The following is a 24639-nucleotide window of genomic DNA, read 5'->3' on the forward strand; positions in this document are numbered from 1 at the left end:
ATGTTGTACAACATATCTTGAAGCTTATTTATTTTATACATAGTAGTTGGAACCTCTTAATCCTATATGCCTATATCGCTCCTCCCCCTTCACTCTCCCCATGGGTAGCCACTAGTTTGTTCTCTATATCTGTGAGTCTGTTTCTTTTTTGTTATATTCACTAGTTTGTTGTATTTTTTAGATTCCATGTGTTAGTGATATCATACATTATTTGTCTTTCTCTGACATTTCATTTAGCATAATACCCTCTAAGTCCATCCACATTGTTGCAAACTTTCATTCTTTTTAATGGCTGAGTAGTATTCCATTGTATGTATATGTGTGTGTGTGTGTGTGTGTGTGTGTGTGTGTGTGTGTGTGTGTGTATACACACCACATCTTCTTTGTCCATTCATTTGTTGATGGACACTTGGGTTGCTTCCATGTATTGGCTATTGTAAATAGTGCTGCAATGAACATTGGGGTGCATATATCTTTTCAAATTAGTGTTTTCATTTTTTTCAGTCATATATCTAGGAGTGAATTGCTGGGACATATGGTAGTTCTATGTTTAGTCTTTTAAGAAACCTCCATACTGTTTTCCACAAAGGCTCACCAATTTACATTCCCACCAACAGTGTACAAGGTTCCATTTTCCCCACATCCTTGCCAATATTTGTTATTTATGTTCTTTTCAATGATAGCCATTCTGACAGGTGTGAAGTGATATCTCATTTGCAATTCTCTGATGATTAGTGATGTTGAGCATCTTCATGTGCTTGTTGGCAATCTGTGTGTCTTTGGAAAAATGGTTACTCAGTTCTTCTGCCATTTTTTAATCAGGTTGTTTGTTTTTTTGCTGTTGAGTTATATGAGCTGTTTGTATATTTTGGATATTAACCCCTTATTGGTCATATCATTTGCAATATTTTCTCCCATTCAATAGGTTGTCTTTTTGTTTTGTTGATGTGCAAAAGCTTTTAAGTTTAACTAGGTCCCATTTGTTTATTTGTGCTTTTGTTTCTTTTGCTTTAGGAGACAGATCCAAAAAAATCGCTATAAATTAAGTCAAAGTGTGTTCTGCCTTTGTTTTCTTGTAGGAGTTTTATGGTTTCAGATCTTACATTTAGGTCTTTAATCCACTTTGAGTTTATTTTGTTTATATGGTGTTAGAGAATGTTCTAATTTCATTCTTTTACATGTAGCTGTCCAGTTTTCCCAGCACCATTTGTGATTAGGAAAAGAGACTGTCTTTTCTCCATTGTATGTTCTTGTCTCCTTTGTCGTAGATTAATTGAACATAAATGCATGGGTTTATCTCTGGTTCTCTATTTTGTTCTGTTGATCTATGTGTCTGCTGTATGCCAGTATCATACTGTTTTGATTATTGTAGCTCTGTGGTACAGTCTGAAGTCAGGGAGTGTGGTTCCTCCCAGCTCTGTTCTTCTTTCTCAAGATTGCTTTGGCACTTCAGGGTCTTTTGTGTTTCCATACAAATTTTAAAATTATTTGTTCTAGTTATGTGAAAAGTGCCGTTGATATTTTAATAGGGATTGCATTGAATCTGTATGTTGTCTTGGGTAGTATGGTCGTTATAATAATTTTAATTCTTCCAGTACATGAACAGTGTATATCTTTCCATCTGTTTGTGTTGTTTTCAATTTCTTTCATCAGTTTCTTAATTTCAGATACATTTTAACAACTCTGCATTTGTACTCTCCTCCCCTCACAGCTACTGTTTTTGATGTCATATATTACATCTAATTTTTTGTATATCCCTTAACTGCTTATTGTGGATGTGGATGATTTTACTACTTTTGTCTTTTAATCTTCCTCCTATCTGTGTGTGTGGATGGTTTACTCCCTTTATACTGTGTGTTTGCCTTTACCGATGAGCATTTTGCTTTTGCAGTTTTCACGTTTCTAGTTGTGGTATTTTCTTTTTCTCTTAGAGAAGTCCTTCAACATTTCTTGTTAAGCTGAACTCTTTTAGCTTTTGCTTGTCTGTAAAGCTATTGATCTCTCCATCAAATCTCAACATGAGCCTTGCTGGGTAGAATATTCTTAGTTGTAGGTTTTTCCTTTGCATCACTTTAAATATATCGTGCCACTCCCTCTGGCCTGCAGAATTTCTGTTGAAATTCGGGTGATAGCCTTATGGGTGTTCCCTTGTATGTTACTTGTTGCTTTTCCCTTGCCATTTTTAATATTCTCTCTCTATCTTTAATTATGCCATTTTATTTTTATTTTATAGTTTTAAAAATATTTATTTTATTTACTTATTTTCCTTATCATTATTATTTTTTTTGGCTGCGTCAGGTCTTAGTTGCAGCACACGGGATCCTTGTTGAGGCACTCTGGATCTTTTAATTATGGCGCGCGGTCTCTTCATTGCAGTGCTCGGGCTTCCCTCTAGTTGTGGCATGTGGGTTTTCTCTCTCTAGTTGTGGCAAGTGGGCTAGAGGGTACGTGGGCTCTGTAGTTGTTGTGTGTGGGCTTGGTTGCCCCGTGGTGTGTGGGATGTTAGTTCCCCAACCAGGGATCGAACCCGCATCCCCTGCATTGGAAGGCTGATTCTTTACCACTGGACCACCAGAAGTCCCAATTTTGCCATTTTAATTACAGTATATCTTGGTGTGTTCCTCTTTGAATTAATCCTGTATAGGACTCTCTGTACTCCCTACACTTAGATATCTGTTTCCTTTACCAGGTTAGGGAAGTTTTCATCTATTATGTCTGCAAATATGTTGATAGGTTCTCTGTTTCTTTTCCTTCTGGGACCCCTATAATGTGAATATTAGTGTGCTTGAGGTTGTCCCAGAGGTCTCTTAAGCTGTCCTCATTTCTTTTCATTCTTTTTTCTTTTGTCTGTTCAGCATCAGTGATTTCCACTACCCTGTCTTCCAGCTTCCTGGTCATTTCCTCTGTATCATTTAGTCTACTGTTGAGTCCTTGTACTGTATTTTTCATTTCAGTTATTGTATTCTTCATCTCTGTTTGGTTGTTCTTCATATTTTCTAACTCTTTGTTAAAAAGCTTCTAACTTCTTGTTCTATGCATCCATTCTTTTCTTGGGTTCTTTGATCATCTTTATCATCACACTACCCTTATCTCTTTCTCAGGTAGATTGCCTATCTCCGCTTCACTTAGTTCTTCTTCTGAGGTTTTATCTTGTTTGTTAGAAACACGTCTGTTCCTTTGTTGCCTTATTTTGCCTAGGTTGCTGTTTTTATTTTTATGTATCTGGTAGGTTAGTTACATTTCCCAATCTTGGAGAAGTAGCCTTTTGAAGGAGACATCCTGTGTGTCCCAGCAGCACATCCCCCTCTCATCACCTGAGCTATATGCTCTAGGGGTTCCCCCAATGAGGACTGAGTGTGTCCTTCTCTTGTGGTGGGCTGACTATGTAGGCAGTCTTGTAGGGTTGATTTGCCCCCTGTCCAGTTGGTTGCCAGGCCCTGCCTTGTGTAGAGGTTGCTGACTGCTGGTTAGTGGGACCGGGTCACAAGGTGGTGCTGACTACAGAACCCCAGGGGGCACTGGGGCTAGTGCTGGCTCATTGTTGGGTTGAGTCAAAGTCCAGGAGACTCCAGGGCTGTTACCCACCCACTGGTGTGTTGAACCAGGTCCTGGTGCTAATGCTGGCCTACTGGTGGGCAGAGCCAGGTCCTGGAGTCTGCTTGCAGGGGTCCTAGAGCTGGTTTTGGATTACTGGTGGGTGGGACTACTTCCTGACACAGTTGGGTGCAGGGTCCAGGGAGTCCTAAAGCTTCTGTTGGTCTGCTAGTAGGCAGGACCATGGTCCAGTTGGTCCCCGTGCAGGTTTTGGCCTATTAGTGGGCAGGTCATGTCTGCAGGCTGTATATCTGTGGCTTTCTTTCAGCTAGTGTCTGCCCCTTGGTGGATGAAACTAGTCTGGAGGCTAGCGCAGGCTCCCTGGAGAGTGGGGCTGGGGCCCAGGCTATTCTGGAGCTGGTACCTGCCCAGTGGTGGGTGCAGCTGGATCCTGAGCTCTCTGGTGGACAGGGCAACGTCCAGAAGCAGCTGTTCATGCAGGAGGTCTTATGACAGCCTGTCTGCTGGTGGGTAAAGCTGTGTCCCCACCCAGTTAGTTGCTTGGCCTGAGGCATCCCAGCACTGGAGTCTACAGGCCTGTGGGCTGTGTCGGGGCTGGGTCTTCACCCTAATAAGCTAAAGAGAAGATTCCACAATGGCATTTGCCAGTGCCAGTATCCATGTGGTAGAACAAGTTCCCAAAATGGCTGTTGCCAGTGTCTATGTCCCTAGGGTGAGCTGCAGTTGCCTCCTGTCTCTCCAGAAGATTCTCCTAGATCAGCAAGTGATTCTCACCCAGGCTTCTATCAAATTACTGCTTCTTCCCTGGGTCCTGGAGCATGAGAGATTCTTTATGTACCCTTTAAGAGTGAAGTCTCTATTTCCCCCAGCCCTCTGGGACTCCCAAAAGTCACCCCACTGGCCTTCAAAGCCATATGCCCTGGAGGCTCACCTTCCCAAGTGCAGGACCCCTGGGCTGGGGCTTGGACCTCTTAGTCCTTTGAGAGACTCTGCAGTTGTCATTATTTTCTTGTTTGTGGATTGCCCACCCTGCGGTATGGGACTTGACTATTTTGTGACTTTGCCCCTCCTACCCATCTTGTTGTTCCTTCCTTATATCTTTAGTTGTAGAAGCTCTCCTCTGGTAGGTTCTGGCCTTTTTCACTGATGGCTGTTCCGCAGATAGTTGTGGTTTTGGTGTGCCCATGAGAGGAGGTGAGCTCAGGGTCTTTCTCCTCTGCCATCTTGGCTGATGTTAAGACTATTTCTTGAAAATATTTTTCTAATGCTAATTTTTCTATATATTAAGGCAGATATAGTAACTTTAATTTTTCTGCTTTATTATTTATAAGCTTTGATAAAAGCATTTAATAATGATTCCGTGGACGAACTACTATACATAAAATAAATAAGCAATAAGGATTTACTGTATAACACAGTGAACTATATTCAGTATCTTCTAATAATATTTAGTGGAAAAGAATCTGGATATATCTGTATCTATATCTATCTATCTATCTCTCTCTATATATATATCTGAATTCCTTTGCTGTATACCTGAAACTAACACAGTATTGTAAATCAACTATACTTCAATTTAAAAAAAGGATTCCTTGGGTACATACAACATACTAGACTGAGAAAACTTCTGGAGATAAATCCAATATCATTATACCCCAACACCTGGCAGACTGTTACAAAGGTATGTGATATTTTGTGGACCCAATAGGCTATCCTGTCCCTGGCTTCCTTCAGATGGATCTGTTCAATGGCATCATTTACTATCGTCATTTTGGTGGAGAAATCTTTGAAGATTCATTTGAATTTGTCCTGTGGGACAGCCATGAACCTCCAAATCTCTCAGAGCCACAGGTAAGAGTCCATCTCTGAACTCTTTCCCAAAGTCTTGTCCACAGATATCAGTTCTAGAAGATGTAATTAGAAACTACAGGAAAACAGATTTCAAAGCTCCAAGTTTGAGAAGCAATGGAGTAAGCAAAATTAAGTCAGTTTCTATGCAACATAATTGCTCTCTTACTTTTCCACAGAGTTATGTAAATTACCATGAATGCAGTGTTTCCAAGGTTATTTAACCATCCGACCCTTCTATAAAGAGCACCTCACAAAATTTGCTTGCTTCATAACAATAACAACAAAAAAACCCACTGGCTTATTTTGTGTGTTGTGGTTAAAACATAGGCTCTGTAGTTAGACTGTCTTTGTTTTTGTCCTGTTCTTGACATTAACTGACCTGTGACTCAGTTTCTTTATCTGTAAAACAACATCCTTATAAAGTGATTGTGAGGGTAAGTGACGTAATACATGTAAGTATTGAGAACTTTCTGGCACATAGTAAGTACTCAATAAATATATCAGCTATTATTTATCATTGCTTTTGAAGAACTAAGAGTTTTACTACCACTCAAGGATATTATTTAAATATATAGAATACAAAAATAGGCTTAAGGAGCCATCATCCTATACAAATTACAGATGAGGAAGGGTCTGGGCAACTCTAAAGGGGTAGACTCCTTGCAAGAAGAGGATGATTGGTGGTAAGGATGGAAAAAAAGGCTTCTGAAAATAAGTGGTACCCACTACATATAGTGTCCCTATTGGTTATATAATATCATCTCATAGTGTCATGGTCACTGACATTAGCCAATGCATAGATGATTGAGCTATTCATCTGTCTGCCAAGATAAAGGTAACAAATGGAAGCATGATGTTTAGAGCCCAGAAACTGAAGGAAGTAGGTGCTCCTATAAAGAGGGAATGGAAAATGAATCAGAAAATTCTCAATTCACCTGCTCATTGACTGAAAAGAAATCAATTCCTTTATAAATAACAGCCTCCTCTTTTCATCAATGCGTAAAATTATGCCATTTCTAGATTACATTTTTGCTTGAGACCTTAGATGATTTGATAATCCAAAATGGAAACTATTAATAGGATTTATTTCTAAATCTTTTGTTGTATCCACTCAAACTGAGCTATGTTTCTGACTAGAATACTGTATCGTTTTTAGCAAACTATAGGCCTTTGTAAAAACAGAAAATTCAGGACTCCTTTTTCCTTTTCTGCTATTGTATATTTTATAGGTCATATTTTTCATACCCACAAACATAGATGTCAGTTTCCTCTACAGTAAAGACCACAGTAATGAAAACTTTATTGAAATAAAATTATTTTTAAATCTTGGCAAATATGTCAGGCTGAATTCTATAGATCCAGTTATTCCCCATGACGGATGGGCTTCTAAAGAAGTCATAATTATATTTTTCTCTACTTTTATTCATCTTCTTAATCTATGTTGGGGGGGAGGGAGGGAAGAAAGAAGGGAAGGGTGGAGAGAGAGAGAAAGAAAGGGAGGGTGGGGAGTGGGAGGGAGGGGAAAAGGAGGGAGGGAGAGAGGGAGAGTGAGAGAGAGAAACAGAAACAGAAAGACTTTTGCTCTGTTTTCATGTACCGCCTATTTTTTGACTCCTAAATATTCTCCAGCTCAGACTTGTGTACCAACATCTCTACCTGACATCTCTACATTCATTTTATTTATTTTTTCTATTTGGAAGATTTATTTATTTTTTAACATCTTTATTGAAGTATAATTGCTTTACAGTGGTGTGTTAGTTTCTGCTCTATAACAAAGTGAATCAGCTATACGTATACATATATCCCCATATCCCCACACTCTTGCGTTTCCCTCCCACCCTCTCTATCCCACCCCTCTAGGTGGACACAAAGCACTGAGCTGATCTCCCTGTGCTATGTGGCTGCTTCCCACTAGCTATCTATTTTACATTTGGTAGTGTATATATGTCAGTGCTACTCTCTCACTTCGTCCCAGCTTACCCTTCCCCCTCCCCATGTCCTCAAGTCCATTCTCTACATCTGCATCTTTATTCCTGTCCTGCCCCTAAGTTCTTCAGAACCTTTATTTTTTTTACAGTCCATATATATGTGTTAACATATGGTATTTGTTTTTCTCGTTCTGACTTACTTCACTCTATATGACAGTCTCTAGGTCCATCCACCTCACTACAAATAACTCAATTTCATTTCTTTTTATGGCTGAGTAATATTCCATTGTATTTATGTGCAACATCTTCTTTATCCATTCATCTGTTGATGGACACTTAGGTTGCTTCCATGTCCTGGCTATTGTAAATAGAGCTGCAATGAACATTGTGGTACATGACTCTTTTTGAGTTATGGCTTTCTCAGGCTATATGCCCAGTAGTGGGATTGCTGGGTCATATGGTAGTTCTAGTTTTAGATTTTGAGGAACCTCCATACTGCTCTCCATAGTGGCTATATCAATTTACATTCCCACCAACAGTGCAAGAGGGTTCCCTTTTCTCCACACCCTCTCCAGCATTTATTGTTTATAGATTTTTTGAGGATGGCCATTCTGACTGGTGTGAGGTGATACCTCATTGTAGTTTTGATTTGCATTTCTCTAATGATTAGTGATGTTGAGTATCCTTTCATATATTTGTTGGCAATCTGTAAATCTTCTTTGGAGAAATGTCTATTTAAGTCTTCTGCCCATTTTGATTTTCTTTTTTTTTTTTTTTTATGGTATGCGGGCCTCTCACTGTTGTGGCCTCTCCCGTTGCGGAGCACAGGCTCGGGATGCGCAGGCTCAGCGGCCATGGCTCACGGGCCCAGCCGCTGTGCGGCATGTGGGATCTTCCTGGACCGGGGCACGAACCCGCGTCCCCTGCATCGGCAGGCGGAGTCTCAACCACTGCACCACCAGGGAAGCCCTTCTGCCCATTTTTGGATTGGGTTGTTTGTTTTTTTTTGATATTGAGCTGCATGAGCTGCTTATATATTTTGGAGATTAATCCTTTGTCAGTTGCTTCATTTGCAAATATTTTCTCCCATTCGAGGATTGTCTTTTTGTCTGGTTATGGTTTCCTTTGCTGTGCAAAAGCTTTTAAGTTTCATTAGGTCCCATTTGTTTATTTTTGTTTTTATTTGTTTTTATTTCCATTTCTCTAGGAGGTGGGTCAAAAAGAATCTTCCTGTGATTTATGTCATAGAGTGTTCTGCCTATGTTTTCCTCTAAGAGTTTTATAGTGTCTGGCCTTACATTTAGGTCTTTAATCCATTTTGAGTTTATTTTTTGTATATGGTGTTAGGAAGTGTTCTAATTTCATTCTTTTACTGTAGCTGTCCAGTTTTCCCGGCACTACGTATTGAAGAGGCTGCCTTTTATTGGCATATAGTTTCTTGTAATAATCTCTCATCATCCTTTGCATTTCTGCAGCATCAGTTGTTACTTCTCCTTTTTCATTTCTAATTCTATTGATTTGCGTCTTCTCCCTTTTTTTCTTATGACTCTGGCTAATGGTTTATCAATTTTGTTTATCTTCTCAAAGAACCAGCTTTTAGTTTTATTGATCTTTGCTATTGTTTCCTTCATTTCTTTTTCATTTATTTCTGATTTGATCTTTATGATTTCTTTCCTTCTGCTAACTTTGGGGTTTTTTTGTTCTTCTTTCTCTCATTGCTTTTGGTGTAAGGTTAGGTTTTTTATTTGAGATGTTTCTTGTTTCTTGAGGGAGTATTGTATTGCTAAAAACTTCCCTGTTAGAACTGCTTTTGCTCATCACATAGGTTTTGGGTCGTCATGTTTTCATTTTCATTTGTTTCTAGGCATTTTGTGATTTCCTCTTTGATTTCTGCAGTGATCTCTTGGTTATCTAGTAGCGTATTGTTTAGGCTTGTTTAGCCTCCATGTGTTTGTATTTTTTACAGATTTTTTTCCTGTAATTGATATCTAGTCTCACAGAGTTGTGGTCGGAAAAGATACTTGATACGATTTCAATTTTCTTAAATTTACCAAGGCTTGATTTGTGACCCAAGATATATCTATCCTGGAGAATGTTCCATGAGCACTTGAGAAGAAAGTGTAATCTGCTGTTTTTGGATGGAATGTCCTATAAAAATCAACTAAGTCCATCTTGTTTAACGTATCATTTAAAGCTTGTGTTTCCTTATTTAGTTTCATTTTGGATGATCTGTCCATTGGTGAAAATGGGGTGTTGAAGTCCCCTTCTATGATTGTGTTACTGTTGATTTCCCCTTTTATGGATGTTAGCATTTGCCTTATGTATTGATGTGCTCCTTTGTTGGGTGCATAAATATTTACAATTGTTATATCTTCTTCTTGGATTGATCCCTTGATCATTATGTAGTGTCCTTCTTTACTTCTTGTAATAGTCTTTGTTTTAAAGTCTATTTTGTCTGATACAAGAATTGCTACTCCAGCTTTCTTTTGATATCCATTTGCATGGAATATCTTTTTCCATCCCCTCACTTTCAGTCTGTATGTGTCCCTAGGTCTGAAGTGTCTTGTAGACAGCATATACACAGGCATTCTTTTTGTATCCATTCAGCCAGTCTGTATCTTTTGGTTGGAGCATTTATTCCATTTACATTTAAGTGGTTATTATCGATACATATGTTCCTATTACCATTTTCTTAATTGTTTTGGGTTTGTTATTGTAAGTCTTTTCCTTCTCTTGTGTTTCCTGCCTAGAGAAGTTTCTTTAGCATTTGTTGTAAAGCTGGTTTGGTGGTGCTGAATTCTCTTAGCTTTTGCTTGTCTGTAAAGGTTTTAATTTCTCCGAACCTGAATGAGATCCTTGCTGGGTAGAGTAATCTTGGTTGTAGCTTTTTCTCTTTCATCACTTTAAAAATGTCCTGCCACTCCCTTCTGGCTTGCAGAATTTCTGCTGAAAGATCAGCTGTTAACCTTATGGGGATTCCCTTGTATGTTATTTGTTGCTTTTCTCTTGCTGCTTTTATTATTTCTTCTTTGTATTTAATTTTTGATAGTTTGATTAATATGTCTCTTGACATGTTTCTCCTTGGATTTATCCTGTATGGGACTCTCTGCTTCCTGAACTTGATTGACTATTTCCTTCCCATATTAGGGAAGTTTTCAACTATAAACTCTTCAAATATTTTCTCATACACTCTCTTTTTCTCTTCGTCTTCTGGGACCCCTATCATTCGAATGTTGGTGCACTTAATATTGTCCCAGAGGTCTCTGAGCCTGTCCTCAATTCTTTTCATTCTTTTTTCTTTATTCTGCTCTGCAGTAGCTATTTCTACTATTTTATCTTCCAGGTCACTTATCCGTTCTTCTGCCTCAGTTATTCTGCTATTGATTCCTTCTAGAGAATTTTTAAGTTCATTTATTGTGTTTTTCATCACTGTTTGTTTGCTCATTAGTTCTTCTAGGTCCTTGTTAAACGTTTCTTGTATTTTCTCCATTCTATTTCCAAGATTTTGGATCATCTTTACTATCATTATTCTGAATTCTTTTTCAGGTAGACTGCCTATTTCCTCTTCATTTGTTTGGTCTGGTGGGTTTTTACCTTGCTCCTTCATCTGCTGTGTGTTTCTCTGTCTTCTCATTTTGCTTAACTTACTGTGTTTGGGGTCTCCTTTTTGCAGGCTGCAGGTTTGTAGTTCCCGTTGTTTTTGGTGTCTGCCCCCAGTGACTAAGGTTGGTTCAGTGGGTTGTGTAGGCTTCCTGGTGGAGGGGACTGGTGCCTATGTTCTGGTGGATGAGGCTGGATCTTGTCTTTCTGGTGGGCAGGACTGTGTCTGGTGGTGTGTTTTGGGGTGTCTGTGACCTTATTATGATTTTAGGCAGCCTCTCTGCTAATGGGTGGCATTGTGTTCCTGTCTTGCTAGTTGTTTGGCATAGGGTGTCCAGCACTGCAGCTTGCCTGTCATTGAGTGGAGCTGGGTCTTAGCGTTGAGATGGAGATATCTGGGAGAGCTTTCACTGTTTGATATGTGGGGCCTGGAGGTCTCTGGTGGACAAGTGTCCTGAACTTGGCTCTCCCACCTCAGATGCTAAGGGTGGCAGCCGGCCAGAGTACCCAGATCCTGTCGGCCACATGGCCAGGTACGTGGGGAGGTTCTTGCCTTTTGGGAAGTCTGAAGTCTTCTCCCAGTGTTCAGTAGCTGTTCTGTAGGAGTTGTTCCACATGTGGATGTAGTTTGATGTATTTGTCGGAAGGAAGGTGATCTGCATGTCTTACTCCTCCGCCATCTTGAAGGTGCCCCCTCTGGCTGGTGGGCAGCTGCAGCCAGCCGTCTCCAGGTGGCGGTGAAGTCAGGTGGCTGTTCTCGTTGGCTCCGGCAGACCTCTGCATTCAGTTTAAACTCAACATGTTCACAAGACATTTATCATATTTCCCTGAAAATTTGCATGAAACTACTATAACTAGAATCTTTGAAGTCATCCCTACCCCCTTTCTCTCGCGTATCTGCATAACCAGTTGGTCAGCTAATCTTAATAAATCTACTTGAGAAATTGCTCTCATCTGTCTCTACTTCCCCACCCCACCGTCATTGCTTTAGTCTCAGCCTTCATCTGTTTTGGACTAGATTATCCTCCACATCTGTCATATGGTCTCTTAAGAATAGACGAGATTAGCCACATCCTTTTTTTTTTTTTTTTTCTGTACGAGGGCCTTTCACTGTTGTGGCCACTCCCGTTGCGGAGCACAGGCTCCGGACACAGGCTCAGCGGCCATGGCTCACGGGCCCAGGCGCTCTGTGGCATGTGGGATCTTCCCGGACCGGGGCACGAACCCGTGTCCCCTGCATCGGCAGGTGGACTCCCAACCACTGCGCCACCAGGGAAGCCCAGCCACAGCCTTTTCATCGAGGACAATTAAAACTCATTGTTGCAGTAGCAGTATGTTTAGTAGAGTACATCTAGTGTCCATTTTTTCCCAGCTCTCCCTCTTCTGATGTGTGGCAGCTTTAGCTCATTCAGACTGTGGACTGGCACTCAGCTATAGAATCACCTGCTCCAGGAATCATCCTCTGATGCTCCTATTCCATACCTGTTTCCCCAGGCTTGAGCATCTGGTCCTTTTATATAATCTGATATCAAATTACTATGTGAGGCCATTATTTTATTGGATCAACTGTGAGCTCATTTATGACAGGGATCCTGATTTATTCATCTCTCTGCCTTTAGATCTTGGTATCTGACTCAGAGTAGAACCTCCAGAAATGTGTGTTGGTTCCAGAATAAACTCTGGTTCTTTTAACTTTTATTGAAATGAGGGGGAAATAAGAAGACCCAGACATGTGGCAGGGACTGGGGAAGGAGTAAGATGCGGAAGTAGTAAGTGTAAAGCTTTAGTTTTCAGAGTTTTCAGGAATTAGTTGTGTGCATAACAACAAAACAAATATTTTGTATGTGTGTGCGCTGTTAAGAATTACTGTGTTGTAAAACCCTGATATCATCACTGAAGCTCCAATTTTTAAGGGACTCAAATGATCAGCTGGTCTGTTTGATGACTGCATCTTCAATGTGGATGAGTATCCAGTCATGTCTTACAAATATAAATGTATTTAAAATATTCAACAAAATCTGTAACTTTCAGCTGTTCAACTACAAGTACAGATGAAATGGTTACTTGATGGGAGCTTTTGTGATCAGAAGGTTCCCCAGTCACTGAAGATTAAACTCAGGCCCAGGATTGTTTTGGCCATACTGTGAGAACACCTCCTTTCATAGGGGCAGAAATCAAAGATCTCAGGTGAGAATCTATTTAAAACAGGAAGGAAGTTACATAAGTGGAGATGCTTCTTACTTCTCATCTTTTCCATCTAGATACTCCTACTGAGAGATCTACCTGCACATCTACAAGATGTTAGCAAGAACCCCCCTCTCTTTCTACCTTGGTTGCCATGACTGTCATCAAATAAAGCCTCACCTACTCAATTTGCTTTTTTTTTTTTTTTTTTTTTTTTTTTGCGGTACGCAGGCCTCTCACTGCTGTGGCCTCTCCCGTTGTGGAGCACAGGCTCCGGACGCGCAGGCCCAGCGGCCATGGCTCACGGGCCCAGCCGCTCCGCGGCACGTGGGATCCTCCCGGACCGGGGCACGAACCCGTGTCCCCTGCATCGGCAGGCGGACTCTCAACCACTGTACCACCAGGGAAGCCCTCAATTTGCTTTTAAAAAATATTTTCTTAGGTTATTACAGAATTGTTTGTATCACTACCCAAGTGCTTATTAACAGAAGACTGGTTTAAAAAACTATATCTATACGATGAAATACTATCAAACCAACCAACCAAAAATACCAGTAAATCCATAGAAAATATTCTGTATCTTAACCATGGTGGTGCCTTGACAGGTATATAAGATTGTCAAAACTCATCAAATTATATACTTAAACTGAATGGAGTTCATTGTATGTAAAGTAGTCCTGACCAGAAAAAGGAAAAAAAAGAAAAATAGAGTAACGTTAGCAGTAAATGGAGAGCGAAACCTGAGGATAGAAGAGAAATGGAGAAAGAGGACTAAGAAACAGGAAGAAAGGAGCAGATGCCACAAAGGCCTGGGGGCAAAGTGGGAGGAAGGAGTGCAACATGACCAGAGGAGAGAACAGGCACCCAGAGTGGGCATTTATCAGAAGTCAGACCGGAAAGGGGAGTGGGCAAAACTAGCATTGGAAATAACTCCTGGGGGTGAGAAATAGCACTGGATCATCTCAAAGGAAGATGCAAAAGAAGGAATCAGGCAGAAAGCAAAGCTCAGTGCAGAGAAGGGATCAAGAACCCAGGTCTACAAGGAAGGCAGATAGTAGCCAGTGGAGTATCATATTGTGAGCTGTATTCTGAGGGTCAAGTTTAGTGGTTGTCATTTTATATACTGATTTATTACTTTATGTGCCAGTTCCCTGCAGATCTGTCTGTGGGTGCTTGTGGCCATAAGTAGACTGGATGCATGTAGAGGAAGGCAACAAGCAAGAGCCCAGTGCCTAGTATGGGCCCTAGTTTTCCACTTTGTGGGAATGGATATTTAATTAGGTCTTTTTTACAACCAAATTTCAGTAAAAATGAGAACACTTTCTCTATGGAGTTTGTTAAAATAGGATCTTTCTCGCCTGCAGAACGCAGACACAATAATTATTTGGACATGCATAAATACGTAAAGTCACATCAACTTAAGCGATCAGAAAGCATGTTGAAAAATGTGCCCACCATGAATTACTACTGGGGTATAGAAAAGCATGCTTGTACATTCTTTTTGCACAAAGAACACACTGGAGAATAAATTAGCATAGAAAATGGTCTCTTTGAAGGCACAATAACTATTGTTTCCTTATTAAATCTAGTTTTTCAATTAAATGGAGCTTCACTGATCCACACCATGGCTGGGATGTCCCATAGAGAATTTCTGAACTTTAGAGATTAGCAAAAAACTGTAACTGGAAAAAAATCATGACACAGATTCCAGGAACTGGAGAAATGACTGTCATTGTGTTCCTTTGTTTTGATTACTGAGTTTAGTTTCTAATTAATGAAATGCTTCATAATGGAATAGTAAATATGCTGTATGCTTTTGTAAAAGTAATGAAGGATGGAGATGGAATTAATTTATTGAGCACCTACTACCAGGTACTCACTGTGCTATCAGCTATCTCATTTGATCCTGACAGCACTTCACTATAATAGTCATCCTTATTATTCCCAGTGTAAAGAGAGAAAAACTGAGCCCCAAAAGGGTTAAATTATTTGTCCCAGGCAGCAAAGTTTGTAGGTGGCTGAGCTGATGTTCCAGTCTTTTTTGTATCATAGCAAAAGCTTAACCATGTTTTAGTTTTTGCTTTGTATGTTAACTTAAAAAAGAAATTCTCTTCATTTTCAAATTGGTTATTGTGAACACCATTATCTTAGAAAAAATTGGCATTGCTGATCTGTACTTCCGTGACAATATTAAAATAAATCAAAACCAGAGTCAGAATACTTTCATGCATCAGGCTGTGCAACGACTCACGATGCCAAGCAAATGTACCATTTCAAGAGAGAGTAATTGCTTTCTTCCAGCCAATCATGGATTATTGTAAAAAAAAAATAAATGTGATGGTAAAAAGCTGTTTGGCAAAGTCTCCTTTCCCTCTTGCAAGATCCAAACCTATGAATGTTTGAGAAAATTCTTAACATCACAAACAGGGCATGTTGACTCATTCAGTGAGGAAACACCTATAAAGTGCCTCCTACCTACAAAATACCGTGCCAGATATGGTGGAGCTATAGAAATGAACAAAGTATTTGTTGAGCACATAATATATGCCAGACATTTTATCTTCATGGTGATATTTGATCCTCATAAAATTCTGTGAGGTTGTTGATATTATGCTTAATTTACAGATAGGAAAATTGACACTCAAAAAAGTTGAGTGAACCTGTTCAAGATCAGTAACAGCTACTAAGTGGTTTACCCAGGACTTTAACCGTCTGTTCACTGCCAAATTCCATGTGGTTTGCACTATACTATGATCCTCCTCGTGGAACTTTCAGTCTAGGAGAGATTTACATGTAAACTACTAACTAATAATACAAGACAGTGAAATAATGATGTTTATCAAGGGATAACCAAAATTCAGGAAAAATTAATTCCAACTGAGAAACTGGAGAACATTTCAAGAAGAACCTTCAAGGGTAAGAAAGACTCAGGTTGCTGGAGAGAGCAGGAGAAAACCATTCCAGACTGAAGGAACAACAGGATTCAGAGCATAGAGGCATGTTTGAGGACTAGGTCTGGGTCCACTGAGTGCAATCAGGATGCTGGATTAATGTTGAAAGGTCATAAAAGATAAAGTTGAAATAAAGAGAGTGTTTAAACTGTGAGGGGTCTTGAATACCATGCTAAGGAGTTTGAATAATTCTATCCCTCCTGGGGGGGTTAAGATTTTTATTTTAACTTTCTTTTTTAAAAAATTTTATTGAAGTATGGTTGACTTACAGTGTGTTAGTTTCAGGGGTACAGCACAGTGATTCAGTTATTCATATATATATATATATATATATATATATATATATATATATATCCTTTTTTAGATTTTTTTCCCGTAGAGGTTATTGCAAAATAGTGAGTGTAGTTCCCTGTGTGATACAGTAGGTCCTTGTTGGTTATCTATTTTATATATAGTAGTGTGTATGTGTTAATCCCAGCCTCCTAATGTATCCCTCCCCTGCCTTTCCCCTTTGGTAACCATAAATTTGTTTTCTATGTCTGTGGGTCTATTTCTGTTTTGTCGATAACTTCATTTGTATCTTTTTATAGATTTTTGAGGAAGTGAATAACCTGATTTGACTTGTATTTTTTAAAAGATAACACCAGAGGTATGAAAAGTCAAAATGAGTTATTGGAGTTAGGGCTGATGGAAAGCGTTGTGATGATGTAAGGAAATTATGAAAACTGGAGCAAAGTCAGGAACAGTGTGAATGACAGCTGTGGGACTAGGGTGTGGTCACTGTTTAGAAAATTTTTTAAGTACAAACTCTGGGACTTGGTGATGTGTTATATGTGGGTAGAGAAAGAGCAACCAAAAGTAATGTCGAGGTTTCCAGGATCTATAACTGAGTGGAAAGAGGAAGAGAAAGCCCAGGTTGCTGGTAAAGGGAGGTGTAGAAGTAAAACCAGGAACATATTTTGTGTATTATATGCCTATTCTATAGCACTCATGACTGCATTAACTATAATTGTGATAATCATATTCTTAAGTTAGAATGAAAAATGGGTGGAGAATGTTCCATTTTTCACGTTCCTAATAACTCCCCAATCTTTTCACTGGAAGTGTTTTACAAAATGGCAAGTTTTGAAAATCATAACTGTGACTGGATGATAGTGGGGTGGCTTTCTTTGGTGTCTTTTTGGTATTTCAAATTAATGGTAAAGATAATTTCTTTCCAGGTGGTGACAATCCATATCACTCCAGTAGATGACCAGCTTCCAAAAGAGGTTCCTGGAGTTTCTCGACATTTGGTTGTTAAGGAAACGGAGGTGGCGTATATCACTAAGAAACATCTACATTTTGTAGATACAGAATCATATGACAGGGAGCTGCTCTACACAGTAACCACTCCTCCATTTTTCTCCTCTAGCCGCAGGTATCTCTACGAAGAGTCATCACCTGGGCTATTAGTTGAGGGTTGCGTTCTAGAATTGAGTTGAAAGTGTCAGTGTATACTACTGTGGTTCACTTGCTTTGTTGGTCACACATGAACTTATATTCAATTCAGCATTTATTCTAATCTCAAACTTGTCTCATACCTCCCTTCAAAAGCTATATTAATTGACAAGTGGCCTGCAGCTTGTAGTGTCTTCAGCTTAGGGAGGCTTAAAACAGTCTTTAATCCCTTTTTCTAAAGAGAATACTTTTTTTCTCTTTAGTAAAATGTACTGAGTCTTCATCGCTTTATTTTTAGATATTGCAGCCCACAAAAGTGGTCATATTCTCTGATTCCAATCCAGAAAATATCATGAATATACCTTAGGTTTGTATTATCTACCACAGGATAGTGAGGAAACGTTTTTAGGATGAGTATCTAACTACATCTTATTGTAGTTAGATTCCCTTTCATCATGTCAGAGCAGAAATTCTGTACATACTTTCTGCAGTCATGATGAGAATGGCATTCATGATACTAGACTTAAGGCTAGAACCTCCCCCCGCCTTGATATAAAGAGAGAATATAAAGATGGAACATTTGATTTCTTCCTACAGTGAGTACTTTTAGCTTCAGAAAATTTGGTTGTGGGCTACTATTTGATTTAATTTTTCTTACTGGGAAAGTTAGCTGATGTGTTCTCTTGTATTTTTATTTAGACACTTGGATGCTGGGAAATTATTCATGGTAGACAGCATACCAAGGCTAACCAAAAACCCTGCAGCTTCAGGGTTGAAGTCATTCACTCAGGTATGATGCTATGCTCAGATGTTGAAAAACATGATGGAAGTGTCCTCTGAGAAGGTACGGTGCTCCTAACATTGCAGTTGAGAGTATTGACCTTTGACATCTGTCACAAGCAACAAATACTTGATGTCTATATTCTTTCTGCTTGCACATTTCCATTAAGCAAGTGACATGTAACATTTGAAAATACTGATCAAGCTGGATATGATTGTAAAATCTTGTTATAGTTCAACACAGTCTTTTGCATCAGTTTAGGTCCCTGGCTTAGGGCTCTGATTTAGGGACCTGGTGCATATGTTTTTACTCCATCAAAGTTCATCCAATATCCTACCATCTTAGTTTCCTAGGGCTGCTATAGCCCAGTACCACAAACTAGGTGGCTTAAAAGAACAGAGATGTATTGTCTTACAGTTCTGAAACTAGAGGCTAGAAGGCTAGAAGTCTGAAACCAAGGTCTCAGGAGGGCCACCATCCTCCAAAACCCTGTTTGGTCGGGGAGAAGTGGGGTCTTACCTTACCTCTTTCCATCGTCTAGTGGTTTGCTGGCAATCTGACATTCCTTGACTGGTAGATCATCACTCCACTCTCTGCCTCTGTTACGCCATGGCTGTGTTCTCCCTGAGTCTCTCTCTTCTTATAAGGAACGAGTTATATTGGATTAAGGGCCCACCCTACTCCAGTATGGCCTTACCTTAACTAATTACATCTGCAACAACCCTGTTTCCAAGTAAGGTCACATGCTGAGGTACTGGGGGTTAGGACTTCAACGTATCTTTTTTTTGTGGGGGACATAAGTCAGCGCATGCTATCTACTGCTTTCCAAAGTCCTTCATTAGCCCTCTCCCTGCTCCTGTGGCCTCTGCTCTGCAGACCTGACTAGAGGCACAGTAATGATGAGGGCTTAGGCAGCAGCTACCCCTGAGCTGCTGAATCTCACTGTAGTTAGAGGTGTTATTAAATGAGTATGTCAACCTATGTGCTAAGTACTATTATTTTTTTCATTTTGTAGGTAAGGAAACCGAGACCTCGCAAGTTTAAGTAGCTTGACCAATATCACACAGCTACTTTGTGGCAGAGCTGGGTTAAAATGCAAGTCTCCTGTCTTTCACAGAGTTGCCTGGCTTCAAGCACTTGACGTAGTCACTTAATTTCTTTGTTCTTTTCCCTCCTGCTTTTAGAAAATGCGATTTGTAAGATAGAGCTTTTTATGATCTTCAAATGAATGATGGTGGCATTTACAGTGTTCCCTATCAGTGAATGAGACGGGTATCTTAGACTTAGGTCTCTAAATGTCTCTCATCCTGGGAAATTGGCACCCACATGTCCGTCTTCATTTGCTTTGCAGCATGCTGTGAGCTATATGAAAGTGGCCTACATGCCACCCATGCAAGATATAGGCCCCCACCCCCGACACGTCCAGTTTGCCTTTTCCGTCAGTAACCAGCACGGTGGCACTTTGTTCGGGATCTGCTTTAACATCACGATTCTTCCGGTGGACAATCAGGTCCCTGAGGTAGGCGTAATGCTTGATGTGAAGGATGAAAAGGCGGGGAAGACCTAAGGGAAGAAAGATTTTGAAAGACTTACTCAAAATGCTAACTTCTCTTTAGGCTCTTTCAAAGAACTTTTTTATTTTCCAGCTACAGTGTAGGAAAAGAAAGCATGGGGAGGGGGAGTCCTTTACCTCCTATGGCACTTTCTATCTAAAAGATGAGATTTTCTAGTTGCTGAATTTGGCATTATTTTCAAAGCTTTATCAAAATCTCTTTCCTTTCTGCCGAGTTTCATGTGTTGATCAGGTGAAGGGGATTAAATTAGGAGTCTCTTAGCAACCAGATAGGCTTATTTGCTCTCTCCGCAGGCCAGCTATGCTGTTCTGTCATCTAAATAAGCTCTTTAATTTTCTAAAATGAATTAAGATGGACCCTTGTATCCTATGCTGTTCCACTCCCCAGTGTTTGTGTAAAGCTTTAAAGCACTTGGGTCTCTCATTATAAATCAAACTACAAAGGCGATGCTACCTTGTGCATCTTATCTGCGAGGCTGGGATTCATGGTGAGAATTTGTTCCCTACCTGCTCCCTCCCCATCAGAGCACTAAAGTTAATGAGGGTGGCTATTCCTAGGTTTGCTTTTTCCCTCAAAAGCGGAAAGTGTGATTACCCATTCATTAGGAACCCGAGGGGACTAGAACTCACATGTGTCTCATCCCTAAGGAAAGAGGCCACCTTCCCAGGCAGCCACCTGGAATATGGCCAGGAAAGCATGGATGCTCCTTTTCCTTTGCTCTCCTCACCATCTCTACAGCTGCCCAAAGTTGTGGAGCAGAGGTCTCACCCTGCAGGACCAAGGGGCTTACCCAAACCACACAACTGTTTTGATGAGTCTAAATAATATTTGAAAATAATGAGTTGCCAACACTTAAACATCAGGAGGTTTTGTATCAAGTTTGGATTTCTGGCTTCTCTTGAAAATTTGGAAGCTCTGGCAACACGGAGTCCACTTCCCTACCCCCACCCTGCAGCAGCTGAACAGGGCACATTCCCCAGTCACCCAAGTCCCCACCCAACTCAAGACACCCATTTACATCACTGGCTTGACCCCGCCAGCCTCTGAGCTTGCAATATTTGGTAGAAGATGGGCCCAAGAGCTCACAAAAAAGGAACGTAAACTATGTTCTTTGCCTCCTTCCCTGTCAGGGACCAGATCATGTTCCCTGTATAAAAAATAGTTTAGAATGTCTCTTAATTTTTTTATTTGTTTTTTGCGGTACGCGGGCCTCTCACTGTTGTGGCCTGTCCCGTTGCGGAGCACAGGCTCCGGACACGCAGGCTCAGCGGCCATGGCTCATGGGCCCAGCCGCTCCACAGCATGTGGGATCTTCCCGGACCGGGGCACGAACCTGTATCCCCTGCATCGGCAGGCGGACTCTCAACCACTGCGCCACCAGGGAAGCCTAGAATGTCTCTTAATTTGATTAGATTTTATTCAGACCATCCTTTTCTATGTATGAGATACATGCCCTGAAATAGCCCAGCATCTAAAGAAGCTAATGTGTGTTATAGAACAATCACAGAGAAACAGTTTTTTATGCCAAGCTGTCCAGCCTCTTGATAGAGAAAGATGATCTGTGGTAAAAACCAGAAAGGGTGAAGTGAATAGTTACCTCCATCATTTGAAGGTAAATGGAATAGTTACGAGGACTTGGGGCTCAGGAGGCTTAGTGGCTTCTTTTTTCTACAGTGGATGGGACAAATGAAATAGTACTGTAGAGAACTGAGAATAGTAGAAATAAAATTAAATGAGTGGCTTCAGTGAACCTAGTCATGGGAGTGGTTCCTGGTGTGAAAATCCAGTTATCGCTGGGCTAAGTGATAACCGTTAGGGGATCTTGACACCATGCTGACCTGAAGTTCCAGAAATCCAAGCACTGGGTTCAGGCAGGGACTAGAAAGTGAATAATTAATGGGGGGGGGGCAAATTAGCTTTTAGTTTTTTAAAGTTGTCCTGAAATACATATATATTTAAAAATCGTCTAATGAGGCAAAGTATATTCCTTGAAACTTAGCATCTTGGGATATTAATCGATGCAACTCAGGACAAAATGAGGTTGGCGGACATGGACCATATTTCAGTGGTAATAATCCTCTTTAAATAAGAACTCCATTTATTTCTTTCTCCTACAAACAGTGAAAATGTAGGTTTGGCAGAATCAGAGTAAGGCACTTAGGAAGGGTGCGGGTGAGTGGCTGTAGGGAGAAAAGGCTCTTACTTTAGGTCGTCCTTTGCTGGCAGAAGTAGTTTATTACAGAATACAAGGCAGCTGTCCCAGGGAGCATGGTCTCATCATTTCCATGATCCAAGGAGCTGCCCTTGGGGCGGCTGTGCCCTGGTGGGTGGGAGGATGGAGCAGGGCTCTGGGTGGAGGCTGTGATTTCTTGCTCACTTCCCTTTCCTCTGCCCATTTCTCGGGCCTCCGTCCTCTTTACCAGCTCTTGCCTTGGGGAGTGCTCTCCTTTCTAGGAGTGGCAGCTGCTCTGAAGAGAGTAGCTGCTTCCTCGGAGAACCCTGTGTCCTCACGTTAGCAGAGCGCTCACCCCAGATCGTGTGTGAGGAGCCTTCAGAGCCCATGACTTGGTAGCCCAACTGTATCTCCCTGTTTTTGCTTCTGTGTAGTAAAACAAATTTGAGAAAATGATAGGTTAAACAAAGTTAGCAGATTTTCCTACTGTAGGGTCTCAGAGTGCTGAATACACTTACGAATCTTATAAACCTCCAAGGTGAAGATACCGTATGTGACTATTTTCTACATGTGTTTGACCATGGAACACTTCTTGCCAACTCCCAATGTGATGAAAAAATAGCCCAAGCCCTTCTAACTTGCTTTTTACTTTCAAGTAAATTTTTATTGAGCGGTGAGTTTTTCTGTTAGAGAAAATTATCTTTATGGCTTTAATATTTAAGTCTAATGCTTGAATAAATCTATTTCCTATGAAATCTTCAATTTCTAGTCTTTAATTTCCCTGTTCTACTTCCATATCTAAAACACTCACTACCCTGATGCTTAAAAGCTCCAATTTCCCGAGTCTTTAAGAATTTTTAGGGTGTAAAAAGAGATGGATTCTTTCTCTAGGGGAATTTGATGTAGGTTTTGTTCATTTTGTAGATTAAGGTACATATGTGCCGAGCAATGGTAGGTGTGGACACGATGAGGAATGTTATTATTTTCTCAATTTAGCACCAGTGATGGTAAATCTGACTGCTGCTTCTACTCTACAGGGTCTGAGATCAGTGAAATGCAGATGCTTTCAGGTTTCTAGATCTGCCTTGTTTCTTTGTGTCCATCAATGTTTAGAATTGGAAGCATTTAGTAAAAAATACTTTTCAGCCAGGATGTTCAGCTATGAACTTGTTCCCTTTAGCACATTCTTGAAAGTTTGATTGACATGTGAAAATGGTGCTGGAAGTTTTCTGTTGGTTTCATGAGCTCTGTCTTCAGGTACACCTCATGGAACAAGGCTTTAAATGTTTCCTTCCTTCTTTCTAGGTATTTACCAACCCTCTGAGAGTGGCTGAGGGAAGTCAGTGTGTCATCAGCACAGAGCATGTCCTGGTTTCTGACGTGGACACCAAACTGGACAACATCCACCTCTCCCTGCAGAGACAGCCTCAGCACGGAAGGGTGGAGCTGAATGGATTTCCTCTAAACACAGGGGCCATATTTTCTTGGGGAGACCTTCAGGCCTTAAAAGTTAGGTCAGAACATTTCCTGGCTTCTTTGTTTTACATGCTTTGGCTCCCGTCTGAATCAGTTGTGAGGCAGTGTAAGAAGTTTGTCCAATTCTTTCAGGGGTAGCAACATGCCACCTAATACTTTTCCAGGGTCAGTTGAAAATTAGAAATGACAATCCTTTAGTTTCCCCCCAAGGCATTTTCTTTCCCTCTGGCTTGCTGTACTGGTAGGAATGACATTATGAATATTTGAGCAACAAAAATTCGATTACCATGAATATTAAATTTGCTGCAACTGCACATATCACAAGGGGTAACAATCAAACTAGATGAATAGAGTCTGAAATAATCTATAAGGCTAATCTACATAATTGAACTTGGTTTCAAGAAAAGCCAATTTCTTAACCCTGGCAACTCTGGGATAGAATTCGGTTGATCGAAGTCTTTGGTGTGAATTTTTAATCCATTCTACCAGGGAGGGGATTTGAGGGCAAATAAGTAGGGTAGGTTGGGTAGGTAGGATATGGAAGAGTACTTGGGTCTCTTACAGTCAGGGGTGGAGTAATCCCTGTCTCATGGTCCTACAGTAGTTCCCCTCACCTTGAGGACTTTCATTTCTTCTACCTAATGCAGTTAAGAAACTTTTTCTTTAAAATCTAGTAAAACATCTTCTCTGTAAAACAATGCAAGATACTCAAAAGCAGTGGTCAGGTAGACAAACATACTGGTTAATTTCTCACTTGTACAAGTTCAAGTTATAAATGGGAAATTTGTCCTTTTTGATAAAGTGTAGTAGAAGGTATTAGGCATCAAATGCTTAGTTCTACATTTAGAAATTGATGGGGAAGGAGGATTTGTGTACAGGAAGATCATTTTCATCCAACAGTTTAGTTACACTGTTTACAGTTTCCAATATCTTAACCTCTTTTCACTACTCTTATCCTCATTAAAATTTCCTTTTTCCCCCAAGATCTCAGCTCTTTCCTACCTGTTAGAAAGAGAGCTTTGTTTAGGTAATTCTTAGTAGGGAATGGACAATGGATAGAAAAAAAAAAAGTACCAGTGTTTGCCAGCACGTATATTTCAAGCATTCTTCTAGAGACTTGGAATTATGG

At 40.4% G+C, this 24639-nt stretch overlaps 1 protein-coding gene across 1 annotated transcript in view; it reads left to right on the plus strand.

Annotated features, from left to right (window-relative positions):
• Window positions 1-24639, plus strand: part of FREM1 (FRAS1 related extracellular matrix 1) — a 159787-nt gene that overhangs the window by 36281 nt on the left and 98867 nt on the right. Inside the window, exons 9-13 of the mRNA XM_065878900.1 lie at window positions 5264-5406; window positions 17290-17486; window positions 18206-18296; window positions 19639-19806; window positions 23340-23548. Of these exons, the coding sequence (XP_065734972.1) occupies window positions 5264-5406; window positions 17290-17486; window positions 18206-18296; window positions 19639-19806; window positions 23340-23548 (808 nt within the window). The remainder of the gene's footprint in view (window positions 1-5263; window positions 5407-17289; window positions 17487-18205; window positions 18297-19638; window positions 19807-23339; window positions 23549-24639) is intronic.

Source organism: Phocoena phocoena, chromosome 6, assembly GCF_963924675.1.
Source record: "Phocoena phocoena chromosome 6, mPhoPho1.1, whole genome shotgun sequence".
Lineage (NCBI taxonomy): Eukaryota > Metazoa > Chordata > Mammalia > Artiodactyla > Phocoenidae > Phocoena > Phocoena phocoena.